Source organism: Hesperophylax consimilis, chromosome 1 (genome assembly GCF_061612785.1).
Source record: "Hesperophylax consimilis isolate HC1 chromosome 1, BYU_Hcon_1.0, whole genome shotgun sequence".
Classification (NCBI taxonomy): Eukaryota; Metazoa; Arthropoda; class Insecta; order Trichoptera; family Limnephilidae; genus Hesperophylax; species Hesperophylax consimilis.
Window position 1 is genome coordinate 21,698,868 of NC_142836.1, and position 24,578 is coordinate 21,723,445.

At 32.5% G+C, this 24,578-nt stretch overlaps 1 protein-coding gene across 8 annotated transcripts in view; it reads left to right on the forward strand.

Annotated features, from left to right (window-relative positions):
* The window catches only part of LOC149426439 (protein FAM107B), a 173,588-nt gene that overhangs the window by 109,035 nt on the left and 39,975 nt on the right, over positions 1–24,578 (forward strand). For 2 of the 8 annotated variants that reach the window (XM_089651573.1, XM_089651581.1), the window contains exon 1: positions 22,577–22,834. The exons of the other annotated variants lie outside the window; for them this stretch is intronic. In XM_089651573.1, coding sequence (XP_089507699.1) covers positions 22,775–22,834 — 60 coding nt within the window. In that variant the 5' untranslated portion in view covers positions 22,577–22,774. Of the gene's footprint in view, positions 1–22,576; positions 22,835–24,578 lie in introns of those variants that run through there. 8 annotated transcript variants of the gene reach the window in all.

Here is a 24,578-nt window from a genome sequence, read left to right on the forward strand (position 1 = left end):
CAACTTAGTAGAAAAAATGTCGACATGATGAATATCCTTTCCAAGCGATACTCAAACAATGGGCGATTTGTTTCACAAAATCAAGAGATAGTAATTTTTTTCTTCATGTTCCTGAGAAAGAACTTTAGTGTTGAAATGATTAAAATTTAAAATAAGCAGGTCTAATTTTTACACCCTGTGTAATGGTAGAAAGTACTTTCCTCTATCTCATTAATTCTTTAGTTAATTTTTTTTATTAAATTACCACTCTGCCTTCATTACAAAAAAACACGTGGAAGTTTTCAATGACATCAACATCAAACCAATGTCATTACAATATAAATAGATACGTTATTGTCTAACAAAATAACTCAAAATATGACAAGTAACAGACACTCTTTTGTTCCCAGTAAATTCTAAACGACGAATGAGATATAGGGCCGGGCAGCGTTTACTTACTAAACGTTGTGGCGAATTACTACCTTCTTCAGCAGGGGTGTGACTGAGATGACAAGATACTCTTACTCTAATGAATATGGAACGCTGTATGCGACTTATTGCCAGTAGGTTGTCTTTATTATAATTGTGCGTTGTTACGTTCTCTATCTTACTTTATTTAATTTCGAAATTTACCGTTTTCGGGTAGATAAAACCTTGTAAATAATTATATTTATTGATATATTTGTGTATATTTACGAATATAAAGAACTACCTTCTTCAGCAGGGGTGTGACTGAGATGACAAGATACTCTTACTCTAATGAATATGGAACGCTGTATGCGACTTATTGCCAGTAGGTTGTCTTTATTATAATTGTGCGTTGTTACGTTCTCTATCTTACTTTATTTAATTTCGAAATTTACCGTTTTCGGGTAGATAAAACCTTGTAAATAATTATATTTATTGATATATTTGTGTATATTTACGAATATAAAGAAACTTCATGAATCTGTTTTTTGGATTGGTGCATTTTTTTCATTTTTTTTCACAATAGAAGTCTGGGGCGAGAGTTGACAGCTTGTCTGATGAACGAACTTATGTGCGATACTAAAGGAAGCAAATTTCAAGTATGTCCAATGGACCTAAGCATCAAACAAGCCATATTTTTCTTTCGCAAAAATCACTCCAGTCCGGCTTTAATAAACTTAATGCAGAAATTATTCAAATCTTTTGACGTATTTGGCCTTGCTCATTAGAAACGGACTCACGTCTGTTCTGAAAAATACAAACGGATTTGGAAAATGCGGATAATAATAATCGCGGATTAAACAATTGAATGATTTACGATTGTTTTTAGATATTTTTATAATAAAGCACTGTTTTTATTCTTACTTTATATCTATAAACATAAAATACAAGAGTTTGTTAAACCTGGAATCTAGAACAAAGCATGACCTTCCACTTGCACAATTCGTTTTTAGTCGGTTATAAACTTTATATCGGGAAATCAATTAGGTACTACATGTTAATATCGTTTTAAAGGAATTTGTTTTTATTTGCAGTATCATCAAAACAACCTATTTCTTCATACAAGATTATGTGTTTTTAATTGGTAAACACGAAGTAACAAGTAAACAATATATCAGTTATTTGCCACATTTTCCTTGTACGTACATTGAAAATAATAATGTTATTTGTTTTGTATCTTTGTGCAAAGTTGTCGCATATTAATTTGTCGAATCGTTCACTCACCAACCTCCGCATTACTTCCTTATTAAGCAATGCCGGTTCGAGTACCTTCTACTGACCAACGCAGACGTGGAGGCATACGTGGTATAAATATTGATGAAGTGCATAATTATTATTTCGCTTTAAATATAAATAAACAACGATAAGGATTCCTGACAAATATTTTTAGTGATGATTGCATCATTATTGGTCGGTTTTGCTTTAAAGTTGATTATATTCTGAAAATCGAATTAATCGTTATGTTCAGTTTGAAAATGGAACTATTTTTTTTCTTATTATTATGGCAACACTTACTAATGCCGATATTAGAAAAATAATACTCTATTAATAATAATAATAATAATAATTGGATAATTTGTAGAGCGCCGTTTTTGTGAAAAATCACCTCAAGGGCGCTGTAAAGGCGTGAGGTTACGCTTGTCCCCTGATTTGAACAGTTTTATATTAGAAATTTTATTATGTTTCAAAAAACTGTTTTTTTCTACATAGATTTTACTTTGAATTAAAATCTAAGAGATTCTACTTCGAAATTATACATTTTAAACACGTAAAGTAGACTGGGGACCATTGAATCAATCTTATTTTAACTGTTTGTAGTGCAATATCTTTTGTATTTACAGATAAGAAGTCAATACTAGATTAATTATAATCTATCTAGTTCCCAAATGAAATGGTTGGTTGGAGACAACTCGTACAGGTAAGCTACAATTACCACCTAAAGAAGATGGGGAAGTCTGGTTCAACTGACCCCATAGTGTGGACAATTGAGACAGAATGTGGGGTTAATCGAAACGCTCAAAAGAACTTTTGAGTTTTAAGCATTTTCATTATTATAACAATACTCAACGAGATCATGAATAACAATTAAACATATCACAAATATTAAAAAAAACACTCAACATACATGTCTTGAAATGAAATAACCCTAAATGTATATTATCAGCGTTTAAATGCTTTTGTTAAACTAACTACGAGTATTTGGCCTAATCAACACAGTTGTACTGCGATATTATTCTGGAGAAGAATAGAACGGTATTCAAAATAACTTTTTAGTTTCATTCAATCATGACAGTGTTGAATTTACCCCTGACCCGAGAGTATTTTCTTTGAGCGCGAATGCTAATAATGTCTCATATGCACGACTGTGTTACTCGCCGGCTAGAGAGTGAGAGGACATGTCCCAATTGTTTCACTTAGGTATCATAGTTTTCGAAAAATCATGAGGCGTTTCAATCGTCCCCAGTCTACCCCAAGTAAATAAACATCTTTCCTTGCAATTATCTCGCTTGTAGATATTAAATTACCTTGGATTGTGATGTTGAATCATCTCCTTCTTGAAAGTACCACTAATCTCTGAACTAATCGCGAAACTTTGTTTCTTCGCCTTTTTACATGAGCGTTGCTCTAAAAAAAGTATCCATATATATGGATACTTATGTATTATGTATACACCTGCACTTTTTTATCAGTTGATCCATCTTGGTATTGCCATTTAAACTAATGCAGAGTCCCCCTTCGTTTCTACATTTATTTGTAAGATTGCAATTACATTACCTATTTAGTCTATCTACAAAGTTTATGTTGAGTCATATTGTTGTTATGTGTGAACTGTGCAGCTTTGCAGTGTATTAGTATCGATTTTCTTCCAATAAACATAATATTATGCAAGACGGTTTCGCCTGAAAACTAATAAATTTAACGATGATCCAAATACGTTACTGAACGCTTTCCACGCATTCCCTGGTTCAAATTTCAAATGCGACCTACTTTAAAGTCGTTACATTTTTATGCTGATACTAAACCAGTAAATGTTTATAAGCGGTTAACCATTAAAGTTAGATCATTTTCGAAACATTCCTATCTAATATATTGATATATGCATAATATATAAGAAAATAAAACAGGCTTTTACATATAGGATACAATATTAACCACTCGATCCACGTGGTGCTATATCTGACACAAAATGAGACGTCCACATTCTATCTCCTCTATTATGATCAGACATCATGTAAACATTTTTAGAAAGCGAAAGTATCAAGTTTTCTCTTTGCATTTAAAAGTTTACCATGGATGCTGAAAAAACCGCCAAATAGTTCACCCGGTCAAGGTTTGCCATTTTTTTTATATAATTATTTTACGTGAAAGGAAAAAAAATCAATAACCTTATAGATATTACTTTTGTCTAAATAAATGTACCATCATATTATATATGTTTATATACCATCGGTAAGCAATTTAAAAACTTAAGCTATGTTTTATTGAAGATATATGATATTATAGCCTTCTTGTGTCTACATTCCGTGCTGTTAAATACATCAACCACTTCTGCTTATGTATTACCCTAATGATATCTAGTGTATCTACCTTCATAAGTATGTAAAGTAAGAAGGTATTTCACCATCCTCTTGATAGCTTATCCATAGGATAACGTATATTTTCGATTTATTCATACACGGTGTCCAGGGGAAAAGTATGCTAACTTCGGGGGTGATTCTATATGATAATACAAGTAAAAGAGAAAAGTTACTTTTTTCGGAATTCCAACGTGTAAATGTAGTTTTTAGGTAAAAAGGTTGAAGTATTTGAATTGGAAAATAAATATTCTTCTATAAAGCATTGGTATTTCGAAAAAAGCTATTCATCTTTTTTACTTCTACCATCACGTAGAATCACTTCCTGAAGATAACGCACATTAATAATAAAATAATAATACTTGGATGACTTGTATAGCGCCGTTTTTGTGCAAAAACACCTCAAGGGCGCTATCCCCGGACATCCTGTATATAAAGTCCAAGTTTACTATTTGGAACTCCAACCTATGAATAGTGTCTGTGTATCGGATAAGTTAGCCGAAGTTTTTAAAACTCATTTCGAGATTGTATTTATTTATTTATTAATAATTATTATAACTTTACTTTAGTAAAGGAATTGTCCTTCCTATTCAATGCCATATAATTAATTTTAGAAATGCCACAGAATTTGTAATCTTGTGACACTTGTGATTCTTCCATTAAACTTTCGGCAGTCCTTTTTTCGGAAACTAGGTATATCGGCGTACACATTTCCTTGGTAGTCTAAGATGTTTACTGGCATGTTCTTTTGTTCCCTGGCTTGAATGGAATGAAGCAGGCAGCGACAAGGACAAGGCCTTACCTTAAGTTAATGGTGGTATACCATTAGGGGGTGAAATACCCCCTAAGCAAGAGATTTTGTAATAACCATCGTACATTTGCGTAGGTATAAAAAAAATACATATAATATAACACTTATTGAACACCTATGGGTGTATTTTTTTATGTTGTAAAGATATTACAGTATCTTTGCAATCAACTAACGGTGAATGGATTAAAAACGTTCGCCGAAGACATAATTCAATTAATATTTCAATTTGAACCTTTTACAGAGGAGATATGCTAATATCGTTTGGATGTTGAAACTTCAATCAAAGGAGCTTAAAGCTCCGATTTCAGAAGCACTTAAACCCAGTTTCAGAAATCGAGATAAATTCTCTGAGAATTTTTTGAATCGCAGACAAATACACTTTTCACTGTAGAGATTAATATCACGTATACGCATCGAAAAGTTTTATGTAATTAATTATTTCACCTCGTATAAATTTTTTGGCATAAATAAAATGTTCGCTATTCCTAGTATATCAATGTCAAATAACGATTTGAAAATGTTTGATTTAACTGTTGCATTTTTAATCCATCTATCTATTATATATAAATAAGATTGTCTGTGGCTGGCGGGCGGCGTTTGTTTGATTTTTATACAAATCTGCAATTTTATTCAAATATTGATTGCATTTTGCATACTTGACTTCCAAAACAAGCGCAAGATCCACTGTCTAAGTGTCTAGGTCTGATTTCGATAAACTCTGTGTAAAGAAAGCCCTGTAAGGGACAGCTAGTACTCATGTAAAATAATTCCAGAGTTTGTTTTTTGTGGAAAGATTGAGAGAAATTGGCTAGATATATATATTAGTAGTTCGAATGGTTACTGGTCAATTTACACAATTCATTCATCGTTCGTGGTTCATATTAAAAGTTTTTTGTTGTTTAAATAACGAAAAATTCTTTTCACAATATTTTTAAGAAAAACCAATGCAAGCTCTTTCAGTATTATTTTGGTACCCATGTGCCCATGTTTCCGTTATAACATGCAATTTCAAATTTAAAAAAATGTTTATTTTATGTAGCCTATTATTCTACTGATAACACCCCGCTTGCTGTCGCAAAAAAATTACCAGCTTGCATATTCTTGCGAATTTGAGTGTTCCGTTCTGCAAATCCAGCATCTTGGGGAGATGAAGTCTCATTCAATTCTGAAGCCATTATCAGCTTCACTGAGTTTGAATTAAACCCATTGATCCTTGATCATAGATAGCACGGCTTTGATATTGCCGTTTCAACTCACTTACCGAATTGCTTCATTTCAATTCATAAATTAATGATCTTATTATTGCGTAAGTTTTTTTTTATGTAATAGGAAAAGTCTTTAAAATTGTTTGTTTGTGTATACAACGTAAAAGAAAATGTGTTTAAATTTATCTTTGTGTGCGATTACGCCCAACGTATTCCGAAACATGTTTATGTTTCTCTTTGTATGCCCTACGTAATCTGAAATACGTTTAAAATGTTCTATGTTTGCATAACCTAAGGAAACGTGTTTAAAATTCTCAATTCCTTAAGTAAGAAATATTTTTATTATTATTTGTGCGTTCTTTAAATATATGTATATTACTTTAAGTATGCCTATCATGTTTATGTTTTTCTCTTTATATGCATAAGTAATCGGAAATATGTTCAACTTTTTGTATCTTTGCATAACGCAATATATAACATGTTTTAATAATTCTCAATGTAGGGTCAACTTAGGAAACATGTTTATATAATAAATATTTAATATAATCTGTGCATGCTTAATGTAACAAAACGCGTTTAAAATTATGTTTGTGTGCTATTATGCCCAACGAATTCCAAAACATGTTTATTTTCTCTTTGTATGGTCTACGTGTAGTTGCAAATATGTTTAAAACTTTCTATGTTTGCTGAACGTAATATGAAACATGTTTAAAACTGTCTATGTTTGCTTAATGTAACATGAAACATGTTTAAGACCTTCTATTTTTTCTTATCGTAATATGAACTACGTTTAAAATTATCAATGAATGGCTAATATAGGAAACATGTTTATAATTGTCACTGTATGCCCATCGTAATAGGTCGATATAGATACACATATTATAACGGAATTTATGTACGTATACAAGATGTACCTATATAGATATAATATATCACGTGTAGATATTATATATTTTTTAAACTTATGCAACTAGCTCATAATTTGAAATTAGAAAATCTGAGGAAATGGAAAATCTCATAAAAGCTATTATGACTAATGAAAATTATGCACTTCGTTTTATTTAATTAGCCATTTTAATGATTTTTAGAATTTATTGCTTAACAATTACGCTTTACCGCTATTGATAAAACTTTTTTTTACCGTTTTATTTGCTATTGTTTTAATTTTATGTCATACACTTTTTAAAGTTTTCACGCAACAAAGACTTAAATTGGCGTTATAAACAGTGTTGTGCGAAGGCAGTAAATTTGTTCTATTTTCTATATCTTTTTGCATGGAAGAAATACCGAAATCGTGTTTCCAGGTCTCAGCCATCACCTTCTTTCGTTTTTTTTCTGCACAAAAAGTAACTAAATGCGAGATTCGTCTTCTTCCGCATTACAATGAGATCTCAAACAACAATACTTTTTGAAGTAGGTTAATGTAAGTGCATACGTTTCTATTCAGACTGGTTTATAAAAATGTCAATTGTTCTGGTTAAGATAATAGCAGGGTATTATTTCAACAAACCTACTGTACATTAAATATTCGGTTCGTTTCACAAAGCTTTGCAGAAAGAGAAAATGACTTTTAATATGCATTTCCTGCAAATATCACCAATGAAACTTTCAACGTATTGAAAGATGAATAATAATAAAATATTCGTTATAAATTTTAATATTTACGTTTTCTTTATGATTTAAAAATCAATTTCCTGTTTCTAGAAAATTAATGCATTATTTGTTAGTTTTCTATAAAATCGATTTGTTAGCAAACAGTCGGGTCACAGTGCTGTTGACCTCTTGCACTCGGATTTCCATAGCGATCTTGATCAATTTAAGATTTAGATTATTGAGTTTCTACTTTCGCCATTTGTTCTGAAAGCTCGGCGATGTTTAGCTTTCCCTGCTTCACTAGGTCTATTTCGATGACCGAAAGTGTTTTTTTATGCAAACTGTGGCATGTTTATAATAAATATTAACATATATACGAGCATGAGCAGATTGTCACATGTAGGTAGAAAAGCAGTAAAGAATGTACAAAATTTATAGGGAATAGTACAGTAACATAATTTAAATATACCTATATAAATATAATCTATAATTAACCATGACAGATTTCAACCTGTTGGCTAAGATATTTGATGTAAAGCCAGGCTCTTTTGTTCCCTGGCATGGATGGAATGTAGCAGGCACCCACAAGGACAAGGCCTTACATTAGGAATGATGGTAAATATGGTAAAATACCCCTAAAGCAAGAGATTTTTTAATAGCCATCGTTGAGATGCTTAGGCGTAAAAAAAATGATTGAACACATATATGTGTGTATTTTTCGACACTTTAAAGCTATTATAGTATATTTGTAAAAACCTACGAGTGAATGTCTTCTTAACGTTCGCCTAAGATAAAATTCAATTAATACATATTTCTATTTGAATCTTTCACAGAGGAGGTATGCTAATATCGTTTACAGTTGTTTACCCGGAGTCAGCTACAAGCCACAAATAATACATATGAAATGATTTGTAAAGCATTTACACAATGGAATGATTTTTTCTTTTAAATATTCAATAAAATGGTTATTCAATTTATAAACAAAAACTTTTTCTATTTATTTCTACGCAATTTCTTTTGTGTAATTATTATTACGCGTGAAAGCTGTTTCGCCTTCTGAAGGTATTATCAAACTGTGGTGAGGCCACTTACAGACTATCTATTTATATTATTTCTATGTAGTGGTACAGTAAAATTGCTTTTAATTTTATTGCCAATGCCCTTATTGATTTCCGAATAAATTGTCTGAAAATATTGATGGTTATTACTTTATTACCATTTAAAGTTTCTCCACTTATTGTTTTATTTAAATTTGGCTAAAAGTTGTTAAAGCGCTGTTTTTCCGAATTAATAATTTGGAAGATTCACTGGGATATTATAAAAACTTAAAATGGAGTTCTGCAAATTAAACTTTATAACAATAAATATCAATGATAGAGGTAGTTAACTCAGTAAATCGATTTGGGTGTACGTAACATAAATAATGACAACATTTACGTACAATCGATTAATTGGTTGGACACTTTTATAAAATTTGTCATTCTGAAACGCGAAGTAATTAATCGGCATTACAAATCGGTCATTTTTTTGATTGAACAAATGTTTAGTTTTAAGAAACATTTGAAATATGACATGAATGAGTAATTTTAGTAATATACTAGCTTTAAATCATTTAAAATGTATGTTTTCTCTTGAGCTGAAAGCGGGGAAGTGGGTGGTATCTAGGATGTGCAAGTGAGACGTGGGTTTACAATAATTACGAAAATCAACATTCGTTCCTTGCCTTGCAGGTGGTACACAATGCGTAGGACTTGCCATAATATCTCTTTGTGAAGATAAGAATTAACTGTTTGTATGAACACCGCCCATGCAAGTCCAGGAGTGTTTATTGGACTGCAATCATTGGCGTGGTTTCCAAACAACTGTTGTATATAAGCTTACTGGTTTTACTACCCAGTTTTGCTAGTGATTTGGATTCATGTTTATGCTAATATTGTATTTCATTATCTTTCACCGTACTCAAGTAGATTTCAGCACCCTATTTTAAACATTCAGTTTTCTTGTTGAACTATTGTAAAATATTTAATAAACAATTTAATAATCTGTATTATTTCTTGAAATAGTTACAATTTGGGTGTTTTTGTTGATTTGGAACACAGGTTTTCTGCTTTTCATTTAAGATCCAATATCCATTATCAACAACGTAAAGATAAAGTGCTGATAGCTTTATAACCCCTTTCCAATACATGAAACAGAAGTTTGCTGATAATAGAGGCTTCAAAGGTAGGACAGGATAAATAATCTCCTTCAGATTCCAAATAACCTGTCATCTTAGTTCTACTACTCCTGAGACATTTTCAGTTTATGACATCGGGTCGTCAACATAACGGCACCGTCGCGATAACGCTGACATTACCATCACCGACATCTAATTAGTAATTACTTATGTAGGTAGCAGGAAGCAGGAAGTCCTTGCAGCTTCCAGGTGTAAATTGCTAGGTGGCGTGTTTTGGCAGGAAATTATGCGCCGGGCGGATTAGCCCAGTAATAGGCAATAAGCGGCAGACGCTTAATTTGAGGTAGACGCTTTTAGATTGTTAGGAGTGTCTGTAATCTGATAAGATTCTAAATTCTCAGAGCGAACTGTATTTTTATAGGATGTTCAGTTTCCTCTTGCAGTGACCATCATTAGGGAAGATGTGCAAATGGATATATTAGCTAATAATAAGGAACGTAACTACCATATTTTTAAACCCAATTGCCTTGAATACATACCACCTACTTTGTAAAAGATTATCTTATATCTTGTGGTTTTTATGATTGTCACTCGTCAACCCGTCTTAGTTCCTGATGTGACGTTTTTATTTTTATGAAGATACATAGATGAGGAGGAGGAAGGTGGGGAAGTACCTGGCTTACACCAGTGCAATACTGAGATTATTTTCCACTCTGGAAGTTGCCACAAATATACTATATATTATTTTAAATTGATAAATTGTGAAATAACACAAATCTTGCGCACGTCGGGATTTTGATAGTCGAAAGCCTTACCCCTATACGCCCATTCCACGGAGGCTGCCAAGTTTACCTTTCTACCTCATCATCATCATCATCACTTTTGGCTCTACAACCCCTGGTAGGTCTTGGCCTCCTCAAGAGGCCTCCTCCTTTCTACCACGAAAGCTGAAATAGTAATCATGTCTTTAAGAGCTATGAAATTTTTGAAAAACATCATAAATGGATTTATAATAATACTACAGGAAGTTATAGTAATGTATTTTTTGGAAAAATGTAGTAAATGCAATGTATTTGTATTAAGTAGGTAGAAAACAAACATTTTAATAAGCTTTTAATTAAACCAAATACATCGGTTTTGTTAGAAAAAAATAATTAGTATCTGCAAGTAGGCCAATATTGTTTTAACATCTTAATCAGCCTACGTTGTAACGTCGAATTACCGGATTGTCGTGGAAATTCATAAAATGAATAATCTCCCACACCATTCAAACGCGAAGGTTTACAAAACTTTCTCCAACTGACTCCTGATTCCTGATACGATCAACTTTTGACACGTAAACAACGTTTACCTTTTACAGATTAATATACCTACAGGTCCGTAAACTTTCACACCGCTTGATTTCACCCACAGATTTCTCGTGACCAAATAAAATCAGTGACCCTTAAAAAATATTTCACTTCATGTGTCAATAACTTGTCAAATTTATTTACCGGCGATTAAAACCAACCGACGAGGAAGTGTTCGTCGATAAAAAAAACGCAATATTTTTCTGAAATTTCGAATTGCTCAACTCCGGGCGATAATGAATTAATACGGAAATTCGAGCCCGGTGCGCGGAGGAATCAATAACTATTTTTTTTAATTACCATGTATTTGACATTTATTTTTCAGTTCCAGAAACTCTGACTTAATTTTTCATTTGAATTTTCGTCAGTAGCAAATCTTCTTTGGTCTCTAGACGTTACATAATTATTATTGCGTCTTCCTTTTTCTTGTCGCTTGATGCAATTCAATGAGTTAACCTACTTTTCCATATGCGTCCCGAGTTGATAATTGCCTTTTGACGTAATAAAATCATTGCAAATACACCATTGTACGATTTTAATGAATAGTAGTAATCGCTATTCAAACATTCTTGAAACTTGGTATTCAATCACATTTCTGGATATTATGAATTGTATAAAGAAAATAATCATGAAGCTATTAATTATCAGTCACTGTCGATCTGTGCTCAATGAAGGCCTCATCAAGATGCTTCCACGTTTCTCAGTTCTTTTCTGCTCATCGATTCATTGAATTTCTAGTGCGAATTTGTATAGTTACCAACATTATATTCGATGTGACAAAATGTAGCCTATTATAATAATAAATGTGAAACCACCTGAATCCCGATATCTTTAAGGTGCATTGTTAATACATAGCAAGCAAACTATACAATACACTACCAGCTACGCTTTTAGACAAATAGAAACAATAACTCTGAAGTTAATAATAATAATAACATTGGAAAATTTGTATAGCGCCGCTTTTGTGAGATATCACGTCAGGGGCGCTTTACAGTTGATGCAGGTATTACAAAAATTTAAATATTAAAAAAATAAAATTAAGTTAAGTAAAACGAAGAACAGGAACAGGTGACACGAAGATAGAAGATGGAGACTCTGCAGCTAGAATCCTAGGTGGTGAAAAAACTGGACTAGCTGCTGCAGCGAGAGAGTCCACCAACAGTGCCAGCACGAGGTTCGTCATTCGTCCAGGTATGTGTCTGCTGCTAATAAAGAGCTGACACAATATCCCCACATACATACCACACCTTGGCAGCACCGCTGTGACGTTCGAAGAATATAGAAGATGGAGACTATGCAGCAAGAATCCTAGGTGGTAAAGAAACTGGACCAGCTGCTGCAGCGAGAGAGTCTACCGCGTCCACCAACAGTACCAGCACGAGGTTCATCATCCGTCCAGGTATGTGTCTGCTGCTAATAAAGCGCTGACACAATATTCTCACATAGATAACAGACCAGTCAAAGGTCGGTTGTCCAGTTTTAAGTGAAAATGAGTTATGTATCAGACGTTTTTAGTTTTTTCAGTATCTACACAGAGGTATAGATGGTTGTCCTACGACAATGTGAAACTAAGTTAGGTCAACATAAAAGGTCTGGTATCCACACAATATTTAAAGGAAAAATTTTACTATTTGCTCTCTCCTGAAAAATTTAAAAAATGTGACAACCGACCTTTAACTTCTGAGGTACAGAACTAATTTAAAAAAAATGAGATAAAGAATTTGATTGATAGGTCGTCCTATTATTTCAAACTACTGTAAACATAATATACGTAGTTGCGAACATTAGTTTACACACAAATTATTCGTAATCCGGTTAAAAACGGGATTGCAGGCCGTTAAAGAATGAATTGATAGGTTTCCTAATAAACTTTTAGTAAAATTCGAATGTATTATCACGATGTCGGAATACGTGTTCATAAAAATCTTAATATTTTCGCATTTCGGCAATATATACTATCAAGACAAAAGCAGGTGCATGAGCACGTATTCCGATATGTTAGGCATTTACTAAAAGTTTATCAGGAAACCGTGTGCAATCCCATTTTCAACCGGATTACCAAGAAGATTTAGAGAATTTCACCAAATTAATAATACTCATTTTTCTCCGTATACAACCTAACCTCTACAACAGCTATACTCCTAATAACACAATTTCCTAGTGAGACAGGCATTGAAAAAAATATTATAAACTTACTTTATATAGATAATAAATAAAAAAAGTTACTGCACAACAGACAAAAGTAGCTACAGCAGATAGAGTATTTAGAGATTTTATTAGAGATTTTATTAGAGATTTTATGTTGATACCGTACAGGAGTTTCAACTGCTCCCCACTGTCAATTAATTAATGACGACCTCCGTGGCACCGCGGTAAGCTCCTTGGCTCGTGTAATTTGATGAAATAATATAATATGTATTTAAACCTCTTTCCAGAATTAAAGATGTCTCAGTGTGGCCCTTGTTAGAGGCCACATTTAGGATCGGAATATGACTTAAAATTGCTTTAGCTTAGTTTGATTACCAGACTCTTATTAGTGAATTAATCTACAGAATTAATCGCCGGGTCGATCGATGAAGCATCAAGTATCGACATCGATGATGTCGATACTTGACATCGTTCCCGAGCATGACTGCAGATAGCTAACGTACAAACAAACTCACGTCGAATAAATTTCGAACAATTAGTCATTGTTAACCGTTGTTTGTTCGTTGGCGATCTGCAGTCATGATCGAAATTATCGATAAAACCTTTATCGATCAACCATGCTGGATACCCTGGTAATTATTTGAACAATTTAGATAGTTTCCTACTCAGAAAAATAATAATAATATTACTATTGTAAAAATGTTCTTTCCATTCAACTTCGAGAAAGCGATTTTTTATGACAATCATTAATCAAGACCGTTAAAATTTTTAAATCTTTAATAATATATACATAAGTTTCACATAGTTTACCATTCATTGGCTGGTTTCACGTTTGATTCTGCTCATTAATCTCCACGGATATGTATACGAATCAAGCTCCCCTCATCGCGTAATGACATCAGCTCGAATTGATTTATTATTCGGGAATTATGTGATGGCTGTTGCTTGGCAATACACCCACTGAAGAGATATACCGATAAAAGTGCAATGGGGGCGTTTCCACATGCCTAAAGTTAGCTCAATTTTTCCTTACTTCTGGCGGAATTGTTCAAACATTTTCAAATTTCTAAAATATTTTCTAATCTCAACGGCCTCTGGCATATTGACCATATCATATTTCAGACGCTGTTAGAAAGTCGAAGCACTTACGTGTATTTCCGCTTCCTAAAAAAATGCAAATAAATGGAATATTTCTGAACGTATCCGAAAACTAAAAACTGTTTTTGTAAGGTGATGAAATACGATTTCAAATTTTATTATTAGAAATAAATGTAGGAATATATTTTAAAATATTAATTTTTTGTACAAAAATTACTGAATTAAAATGTATATACACGGTGTCCGGAAACTCGTAGTACAAGCGGGAAACTGGAGAATCTACACCACATGAGGAACCCAAAAAAACATAAAGTTTTTTGATTTGAGCATTTTCAAAAAAAAAAAAAAAAAACAAAAAAAAATATTTTTCGGCTATTTTAGGGTTAAAGTTTTTTCTGGTGTTTAGGGTTGAATAACAGATGTTTTAACCCTGCAGAGCAGAAATATTTTATGATTACACCGGGTTAAATGAAGGGTGATTTCAAAATAATGCTTCAAATCCGAGTTTCTTCATTTGTTTTACTTTCAAATTGTTTTAATTAGTTGGGTACTTTGATCTTCAGTAATAATTTATAAGAATTTGATTAAAAAAAAAAAAAAAAAAAAAAAATCAACTTGAAACTCGATTTACTCGATAACTAAAGCTCAAATAAAAAAAATATATACTACAAAATCGACTCCAAATGTGATGTAGATTCACCAGTTTCCCGCTTGTACTACGAGTTTCCGGACACCCTGTATACCTCTATGAAACCAAAGGTTCCGGCGGCAATTTGAGAAAAAATATGAAATTGTGAGAATTTTTTTAGAAATGAAACGATCAAGAAGTTAGATGGCAATATTTACAATACATTTGTCTAGTAAAAAATGCAATTGTAGCTCAAAAAAATGCGGCCGGAATCTTTGGTTTCAAAAAGGTACACATTTTAATTCTTCTGTGGTTAACTTCTGGATTTGAAAATAAAGCATTTCTCACCATGATTGTAATAGAGATATCACAACAATATCTATGAAACTATATATGTACTAATCCCAAAAGCGAACAAATTAACTCTTCGGAAAAAACTTAACAAATTATTTAAACTATCCACATTAGTTTCCTTTCAATTCAGTAAAATGATGTTTAACAAAATAGATCATATCAATTGGTATTATAATTATGTTCAGTGAATACACCAACATCCCCATATTATGTTCCCACAAACCGATCACTTTGTTTGGAATTTCGTCGAGTTTGGTTTTGCATAAAACTGGTTTTGGAAGTACCTACAATATTCATTTCTGTGGTCTTCGAGACCGTATTGTTGCAATTCAGAGAGTATCGCAGAAATATAACGTGGACTATAGTCAATCGACCAACCAAATTCTATATCGATGACCAGAGTGGTAGATACTCTCAGTACCGCCCTGGTGAAAGAACACCATTCGAATAGAAAAGTGTCTTTAAATAGCTTTAGCCGTATTTGGTGACCAGATCTTAATAGCCAGATACTTCTTCACCTTCCTATTTCCCATTGTATTCCCCTCCTCACTAATTCTTCTTCACCAGAAGAGAAGAGCACCATAGTCCCACTGGCTCTAGACGGTTGGAAGCAGTTGAGACTGTCGAGTGGTATTTGCATAAAATAAGGTTTATATTTATATTACGGCACCTACAGGGTGTAGCAAAATAGACAGTGCAGTTTTGAAGGGCCGGGAACAGGTGGTGGGGATAGGAACCTGGGAGATGTCTCATTATGTCCGGAGGGTCGTGCAGTTTCTAGTCGTTACCGAGATTTGGTCCGGACAGTACCTGGGCTTCGCCGTCCACAGGTTTTTTGAAAAATGTTGATAATTGGCCGTTTTTTAATTGCCACCCAACTTTATTTTGCGACTTCATCTTAATGTGTGAAAATTGCTGTTTATCAACATTTTTGCTATCGCTGCTGGAGGCCACCATCTTTCTGATGTCAGCCTCGGGACTCGATGCGTAAAACGGTATGATGTACCGAATAAAATAAAATAAACCACATTTCTCTACGTTTCGCCATTTTTTTAATAGCCCTTCAAAACTTCTCAGTATATATGTTTGCACTGTCTGTTTGGCCGCAAATTCTATACGAACAGCTGTCATAATTTGTTATGCGATGTTTGATTTTGCCTTTGTATAGTATCCCTTAAGATGATTTTCTCACAAAATAGCGCTGTATAAAATGATATAAACATTATTACTAGCCATATCTATAATAACTATAATGCTTTTATGTTCGTCATCACAGGACTAAAATTTTATGTCAGAAAGGAATCAGTAAATATGATATATCTAATGACTAATGACCATATTAAGTTTTTGGTGTGTGCTTTTTTAAAAAATAAAACTGTCAAATAACAGTTACTAAAAATGAGTCAATTTAATGTTACTCGTACTTTATAACAAACATCTTTATTATATTTGTGTTTACAATAATTGAAAAGGAAGATGTTCAAGTAACAGATAAATCTCTCTTCAGTATAATTTATTAACTATTTATTTTGTGTGTACGGCCATAATAATTATTTAGCGCAAAGCAAATGATGTTATCGTTAAAGATAAGATAGCAAAAATAATAAAATAATTAATCCGAATTGTCGCAACGTAAGATCATTGACCTTTCCAACGGTTGGACCTCCCTGAAGTTCGTCAATTGCTCAAATTACTCTCATACGATGATTTGTGTCGTGATTCACATGTCGCGTTTATTAAATGGCTCTATGTACCCGAGGCTCCCCAGTTGGACCCTAGAGATAGTTCATTCGGTTATTATCTTGATTGGATCAAATCCACGCTGCGTCGAGCGACCCCTATCATAAGGTTACATTCATTAAAAGACCCCCTTATACTTGTTGAAAATATGCATCTATTTATGAATTGAGAGTAACATGATATCTTTCGAACAGAAATATTGTTTGATCAATTTGTTTACTTATTGTACTAGTTACCGAAAAATATATATTTTTTAAAAGTGTTTTAAATTCTTATAAAGTACATCTCTCAACATTACTTCCGAATTTTAACGTTCGTAATCTTTTATTTTTAATTTATCTTTAATTTTCTTTCATTTTACATTATAATTAATAGTTATTTAAATATTTTTAAACGCTTTGCTATATTCTTAATTAATATCTGATAGTTATTTAAGGGATACGTTTAGAATTTAACAGCATATTTTCATTAAAATTCAAATTATAATTTCTAAAAAACTAAGCCTATAAAACACCGTCTTAATAGAAGTTTTCTTAGCATTATCTACCAATTATTTTACCTAAACTTTTAATTTAGAATACCTATAGAATGGAATAGTGGCCAAGGTATACTTATTTAAGTTCATTTTATTGAGAAAAAAAATCACAGTAAACAAAGTGTTACAGCATCCCCAAAAATTATATAGGCCATAAGGGAATTGACTTCCCTCGGGACCTCTCTGTGACTCTGTGGAGTCAATATTCAAATAAAAGTCCATGGATTTAGAAAAAAAAAAAAATTTTATGTGAACACCGCACAAGAGTCCCAACTGCTCCAGAGCTCTGGAGCCAGTGAGACTAAGGTATCTCCAATTGGGGTATGTTGTGAGGCTGAAGGTAGTGGGGAAGAGTAAGGCCACCAAACACATTTTTTTATTAAAACTATTGTGAACTAATACAGGTACTTTGGTATTTTGTATGACTATATGTTTGTTAAAATTACTTGAAGCTACATAATAATATTCTGACACAGTGAAACATTTTCGTGGATTTCCTCTGCAATGATTTCCTCCAGAAACGCTTATTTTCCGTCACTCTGCTCGCGTCGCGCCGTGATCCAATAACGTCCACGGGATTGCCTCCACTCCTAATTTCCGGCTTGCGTCTGCCTTGCGCTTGGTGAACCTGGCACCTACAACCCAGCACCCAGCAACCATCACCTAACCTACAACCCAGCACCTAACACATCCGCCCTGTGGGTACCTGTCCATTACCTGTTACCCTCGCCATCCCTACTCTTCTCCGCATCTGTAAAGCCGAGTACCCTTGCTGTGATTATTCACGCACATTTTCCAATACTTTCAAATATTTTTTTCAATACAACGACTTCACTGTTTACAAATAATGTTACGATAATAGGTATATGTAACGTGACATCTTTCTAACATTCAAAGGTAATCGCAAATATTTTACGTGAATATAGTCCAAAAATAGTAGAATACGTCATATTACAATTATTACAACAAAAATTAACATTCTTAGTTTATCACCACTTTTTTTTCGGCATACTTCCGACCGGTTTCGGAACCACCGATCCTTCTTCAGGGTGAAATATATGTGTACCTACTGACTTTACATTATTACAAAATTATGGTCAATACATTAGGTTTTGAAGTGGAGTGATTGTGACTGTTTTTTTTTCACTTAAAGGTGTTCAAATCTCTATTGAATCTAGGTATAAAAACTTGTAATCATTGCCTAGATATTGTATTTAAAATATATATGTGAGTGTATTTAATTTGTACGTCCCGATACCAAAACATAATGAACATTCATTTTTAAGATTGTCATCGATAAGTCAAGTTACCGTAACAGCGGTACGCTATAACTTGTTGAATAACGTTATAATTGACACTTTATTGAATATCTGGGTTAATTAATGTTGATGGCGTGAGGACACCATTAATTAATTATTATTAAGCCTTTTTTAAAATTAAACTACCCAAAATATCTGGTTTTGCAATTAAACACCGCTTGTAACTGAATACTGACAAATCGGGAAGTTTTATGAAATACTAACGTTTTACACATAGACTCGGTTACCGGTGTGGAGTGCGGAGGTCACCTATTTATAATTTGACAAGGTTTGTTATTTCAGACGCCAGCAAATCGCTGTGTTTAGCCAAACAAAGAACCATGAAACATCATTATGTCCTGACCCCGTAAGGGTAGACGTAGCAAACAAAGTCCTCCAAATGCTTTTCTCTTTTTTATTACATTTTCAGCATATTTCCGGGTTCATGAGCATTTAAAGCGAATAAAGGTGTAATAATCATTACCGTGTATTTAATGCCTAAGGGCACGTATACATTTGCGAATCGAAACTCGAACCGTACGACGAATTACGGGAAAGGAACGAATCAACTGCAAGCGGCTTTTCAAATATTTAAATATTCCGTTACCTATAGAAAATCATTTTTCAAGTTTCGTACAAGAGATTAGTGCAGACGTATTTATGACAACATTTAGAACATTAAAATCGTTTGTTATCATGGCTAGTAAGAACATTATTCTGATATTTTATTTTATTTATTTTTAAAGTGGGACCCAAACGCGATGTCAACTCAGCCACCGACTGAAGTTTTAATGACAAACTTTCTATTTTGTGTATGGGAATGATTTCTTTCTCAACTACCTTGAGAAATGTCAGTATTTAAATTCAATTTGTTTGGCAAAATTCAAATTTGTATTGGTAATTATAAAATACAACGTTGTATCATACAACCATGAAATACCGAATGAAATTTCTATAATTTGCGGTTGCTTCGTTTCTTTCACATAAGTTGAGATTCAGTTCGGCAGTTCGGCTCTCGGATGTATACGTAGCATTAGATGAACATTCGTGTATCTGTCGGCAGTCAGCGAGTGAAGTGGCCACCACAATGATAAAATCACCGAACGTCACCGTACTTTAAAAACTGGACTACTTAAAACGCTACGTACTTGATTTATTTTATTTATTTATATATACGCCTAAAAAGGCTTTTACATAGAAGTGATACATGATGCAGTGTACATAGGAGAATATCTGTATTATACAGGAGATACTGACAGTAAATATATGTAATTGTAAAAAGCATTCACTTTGTGGCTCATCATAATTTATAATAAAAACACATAAATTTGTTTTTGACCACGATAGTTTTATTTTCACTCTACCGGTCTCGGAAGATCCCTTCCTTCGTCAGGAGAATATTTAAAACTAATCTACTACACAAAATATTGACACATTAATACAAAAATGTTAAGTGTTTGAGAGAGATGTCGACAAAGTGGAAGGGGTAATTACGGGAATTCCAGGAAGAACAGAGCGGTTAACTGGAAATATGTCAAGAATAGGACTATAAGACAGATTAATTTGGTTATTTATTATACTGGAGTTATTATTGATGGCTTTTCTGATTTCAAGTATATAATAACTAATAAAATAACTCAAATATATAATAATATATAATAACTCCAGTATAATAAATAATAACTCCAGTATAATAAATAACTCCATATAATAAATAACCAAATTAATCTGTCTTATAGTCCTATTCTTGACATATTTCCAGTTAACCGCTCTGTTCTTCCTGGAATTCCCGTAATTACCCCTTCCACTTTGTCGACATCTCTCTCAAACACTTAACATTTTTGTATTTATGTGTCAATATTTTGTGTAGTAGATTAGTTTTAAATATTCTCCTGACGAAGGAAGGGATCTTCCGAAACCGGTAGAGTGAAAATAAAACTATCGTGGTCAAAAACAAATTTATGTGTTTTTATTGTAAATATATGTAATTCATTGTAAAGAAGGTACAAAATACACAATTTTAAGTATTTGTAGTAAAAATGTCGTCATATAGTTTATAAGACAATTGTGCTTACTGTGCTACAAATCTATACAAATAAAATTCAATGTCTGTTTGTGTGTCACAAACTACCGGACCGATTTGCTGAAAATTTCAAAGAATGTTCTTATTAGTGCCAGGAGTATTTAGACAGTCGTTTGAATGGTGGAATAATTCGGGGGAGTCAGATGATGACTTGCACATCATCAATGCACTCGAATGAGAAACGGAGTCCAAATATAGTCGATACCCTGTAGTTTTTCAACAGTACCACTGCGGTTTATTTCACCACTCTCCATGAAGTAATGGTAGAAAAAATCAATGGGAACATGAATCAAATTATTTATGCTAAAACGATGCGTACGTGATGAACGAAGAAAAGAGTGAAAGGATAATTAATGGCGTAGAAGTGAATGGTATAAGACGTCCAGGACGCCCGATGGAGTCATGACACGATCAAGTGAAACAAATAATTTCAATTCTGCACATTAACATTATTCAATATTTTTTATAGTCGTACAACTTTTGATTCATTGATCATAATATTATACTAGATGCGATCAAAACTTTTTTCTGATTTTTCTGTTTCACATTTTTCGTGTGGGAGTTGTTAATATTATGTTCAGTGTTTAAATAATATTATTTCCACCTTAAAACTACACCATTTTTTTAAGACACTAGAATTCATAACCTGAAAACTTTACTCCAAACCATGCATAACCCCGAGCAATGCCGGGTACCCAACTGCTAGTGCATCATAAAGCATACCATATGTATGAAACCTAAATATTTATGCTTTTGGTCGCTTAGAATAAAATATTATATTGACTGTCGGTGTTACTTCACTAAATGTGCACCAATGCGTAGTGAACAAATGAACAATAATTATTTTAAATGTGCATTTTTATATTTTGAAATAAGCTTTTAATAACGTTTTTATCTTCATTTTGAAATTCTTCTCAAACAGGCTTACGAGGTCTTAATAGTAAAGTTACAATATAATAGTTAAATATTTCAAAAAATCTGATTCTTTCAGAGTACCTATTCCAGCGTGCGTTTATATCAACTCAGCAAATTCATTTATTTTTATGCATTTTAATTTTTACTCCTAGATTGACATAATGAATTTGTCAAGTCAGTGTGATGCAATTGTCACTTCCAACAAGTGTTAACCGTCCTCACAGGCAAACTGACATGACGTGATAAAGCATGACTTTACGGAGGCAATCCGACAGTATGTCACTCCCGTTGTATAGTAATTTTATAAAACAGCCACCAGAACACTTCCCGTACAAGGGAAAACACAATAAACTGTACGAGACAACTTCATAAAAAGTAGAAACCATTCCGATTATCTTTATAGATTTTCCATAACAACGGTAAACCTTTTTTACATATTCCCACTTTGCTGTATGTATTATTTGAATTCAACAAACCAGGATGTATGTTGGAAGTGGATGTTCTTCCCTTTTTTACTGGGTGGCTTGGTTTTTCCGGCGTTAGTAGCGCCGTTTAGTCCATCCCGTACTGATCGTTCGTCACTCGTCAGTCGTTAGAAGTCGTTACTCGGGACGGCCGCGGCCGCCCTCCTTCCGTTAGCCGCTAGGCCTTTATTTACAGTCGTTGCGTTTCATTTTCGCGCGCATTTTTCGAAACCTAAGTTTTCCGGATTCCGTTCCACGTTTAAATGTAACGAAATTTGCTTGTATTGCTGTCAAATAAGCTTTAATTTGCAGCTGCATACTTTTGTAGAGAAAAACATTGACTCTTGTGTCCATAATGCAGGAAAGTCAACCAAATATGGATTCCATGGTCAGCTCCACCACCGATATGATGATGGTAGGTTTCTACAGCATTTTATTTCTAAGTAAATCATCAATCCACAAGTCAATAGAAGATTCCCTGCATTTTTTAAAATAAGTTTGCTTGCAGCGAATAAATATTTTTCAAGAAATTTAGGAGGAAAATTTTCCTACATTAAATTTGACTAATACTACGTGTGCGCTGTATTTTCCAATAAATGCCCAAATAATAAATATTATTTTAATTACCCTTGGGACTCAATATTATAATTAGAACTATGACAAATAATAAATACTAGTTAGATTTGCAGTTAATTCATTTAATTTTCTTTATTGAATCTCTCTATGACACTATATAATAGTACAAAAATAGAATAGTAGTTCTTAAAAATTAATCTTAAAATAATTAAATATTTAAATTCTAATCACTAATGACAATGAAAATTTACATAATTATAATGTGTCATGGTTAACGTTGTGAAATATTTACAAGAAATTATTTTAGCGACTATTTTACCACATTAAGAAAAGGTAAGACTATTTTAGTAAATCATGCATCACGAATATATTTATTTTATGAGTGTTGTTTGATAGAGTGACAGAAAATAATCCAGAAATTGGACTTTAACTCTTAAATTAAAATAAATAGTTTAATTTGTTTTTGTTTTTTTTTTTTAAATTTAGATTGTTTAAATTTATATTTAAATATCAGATAAAACAATAACATTGTCATTATTAAAATATAATATCGGTGGTGCGTTTGTGAACTCGAGTTCAATGAACCCTAAAACTGGAATTTGCTTTGATTTTTAGACAAGCGATAAAGTAAGTACCAAAATTAGTAAATAATTGCTATATTTTAAATGTGGATTCCTTTTGTTTAAATTTTTGACAGATGTCTCCATTTTTCAATTACTAGGCATATATTTTTTATGAATGCTTTCAGCTTCAAAAATCCTATAACTACAATACTAAAACAATTACAATATTACAATATTAATTAAATATATTCTATATAATATATATTCTTACATATATTATACTATATATATTATATTCTTCGTTTTTAAGCGCCATTGAGGTGACATTTCCTAGAAAAGACGCAGTACAAAGTATTCCTATAATTACAATATTTGAGATGTCTTACTGACAGCCCTGATTCAATAGAGCTAACTCTTAGTTCTCAGCAAATTCAACCAAATTCAATATTGAAGGTAACAATAACCTCAATACTAAACTACTGTATGGATTGAAAATAAAAATTCTAATGTACCTATGTATACCAGATGTTATTTTTGTTTAATTTTCAACATAATTTCTCAGTAATTATTCTGTTAAACATAATACTGTTTCGCTCCTGTGAACCACTGTAAACATAAATCATGTATATTGTAAAAGCCTTTTACGGCGTCTAAATAAATAAATAAATAAATATTGTAAGAATATATATATTATATATAATATATTCTTATTCTATATATATATTATTATTCTACACAATATATATTCTTACATATCTTATAATTATAATATATATTGTTATGTATATATTATATTCTTCGTTTTTAAGCGCCCTTGAGGTGACATTTCCTAGAAAAGAAGCAGTATAAAGTATTCCTATAATTACAATATTGTAAGAATATATAATATATTCTTATTCTATATAATATATATTCTTACATATCTTATAATTATAATATATTTGATTATGTATATATTATATTCTTCGTTTTTAAGCGCCCTTGATGTGACATTTCCTAGAAAAGACGCAGTACAAAGTA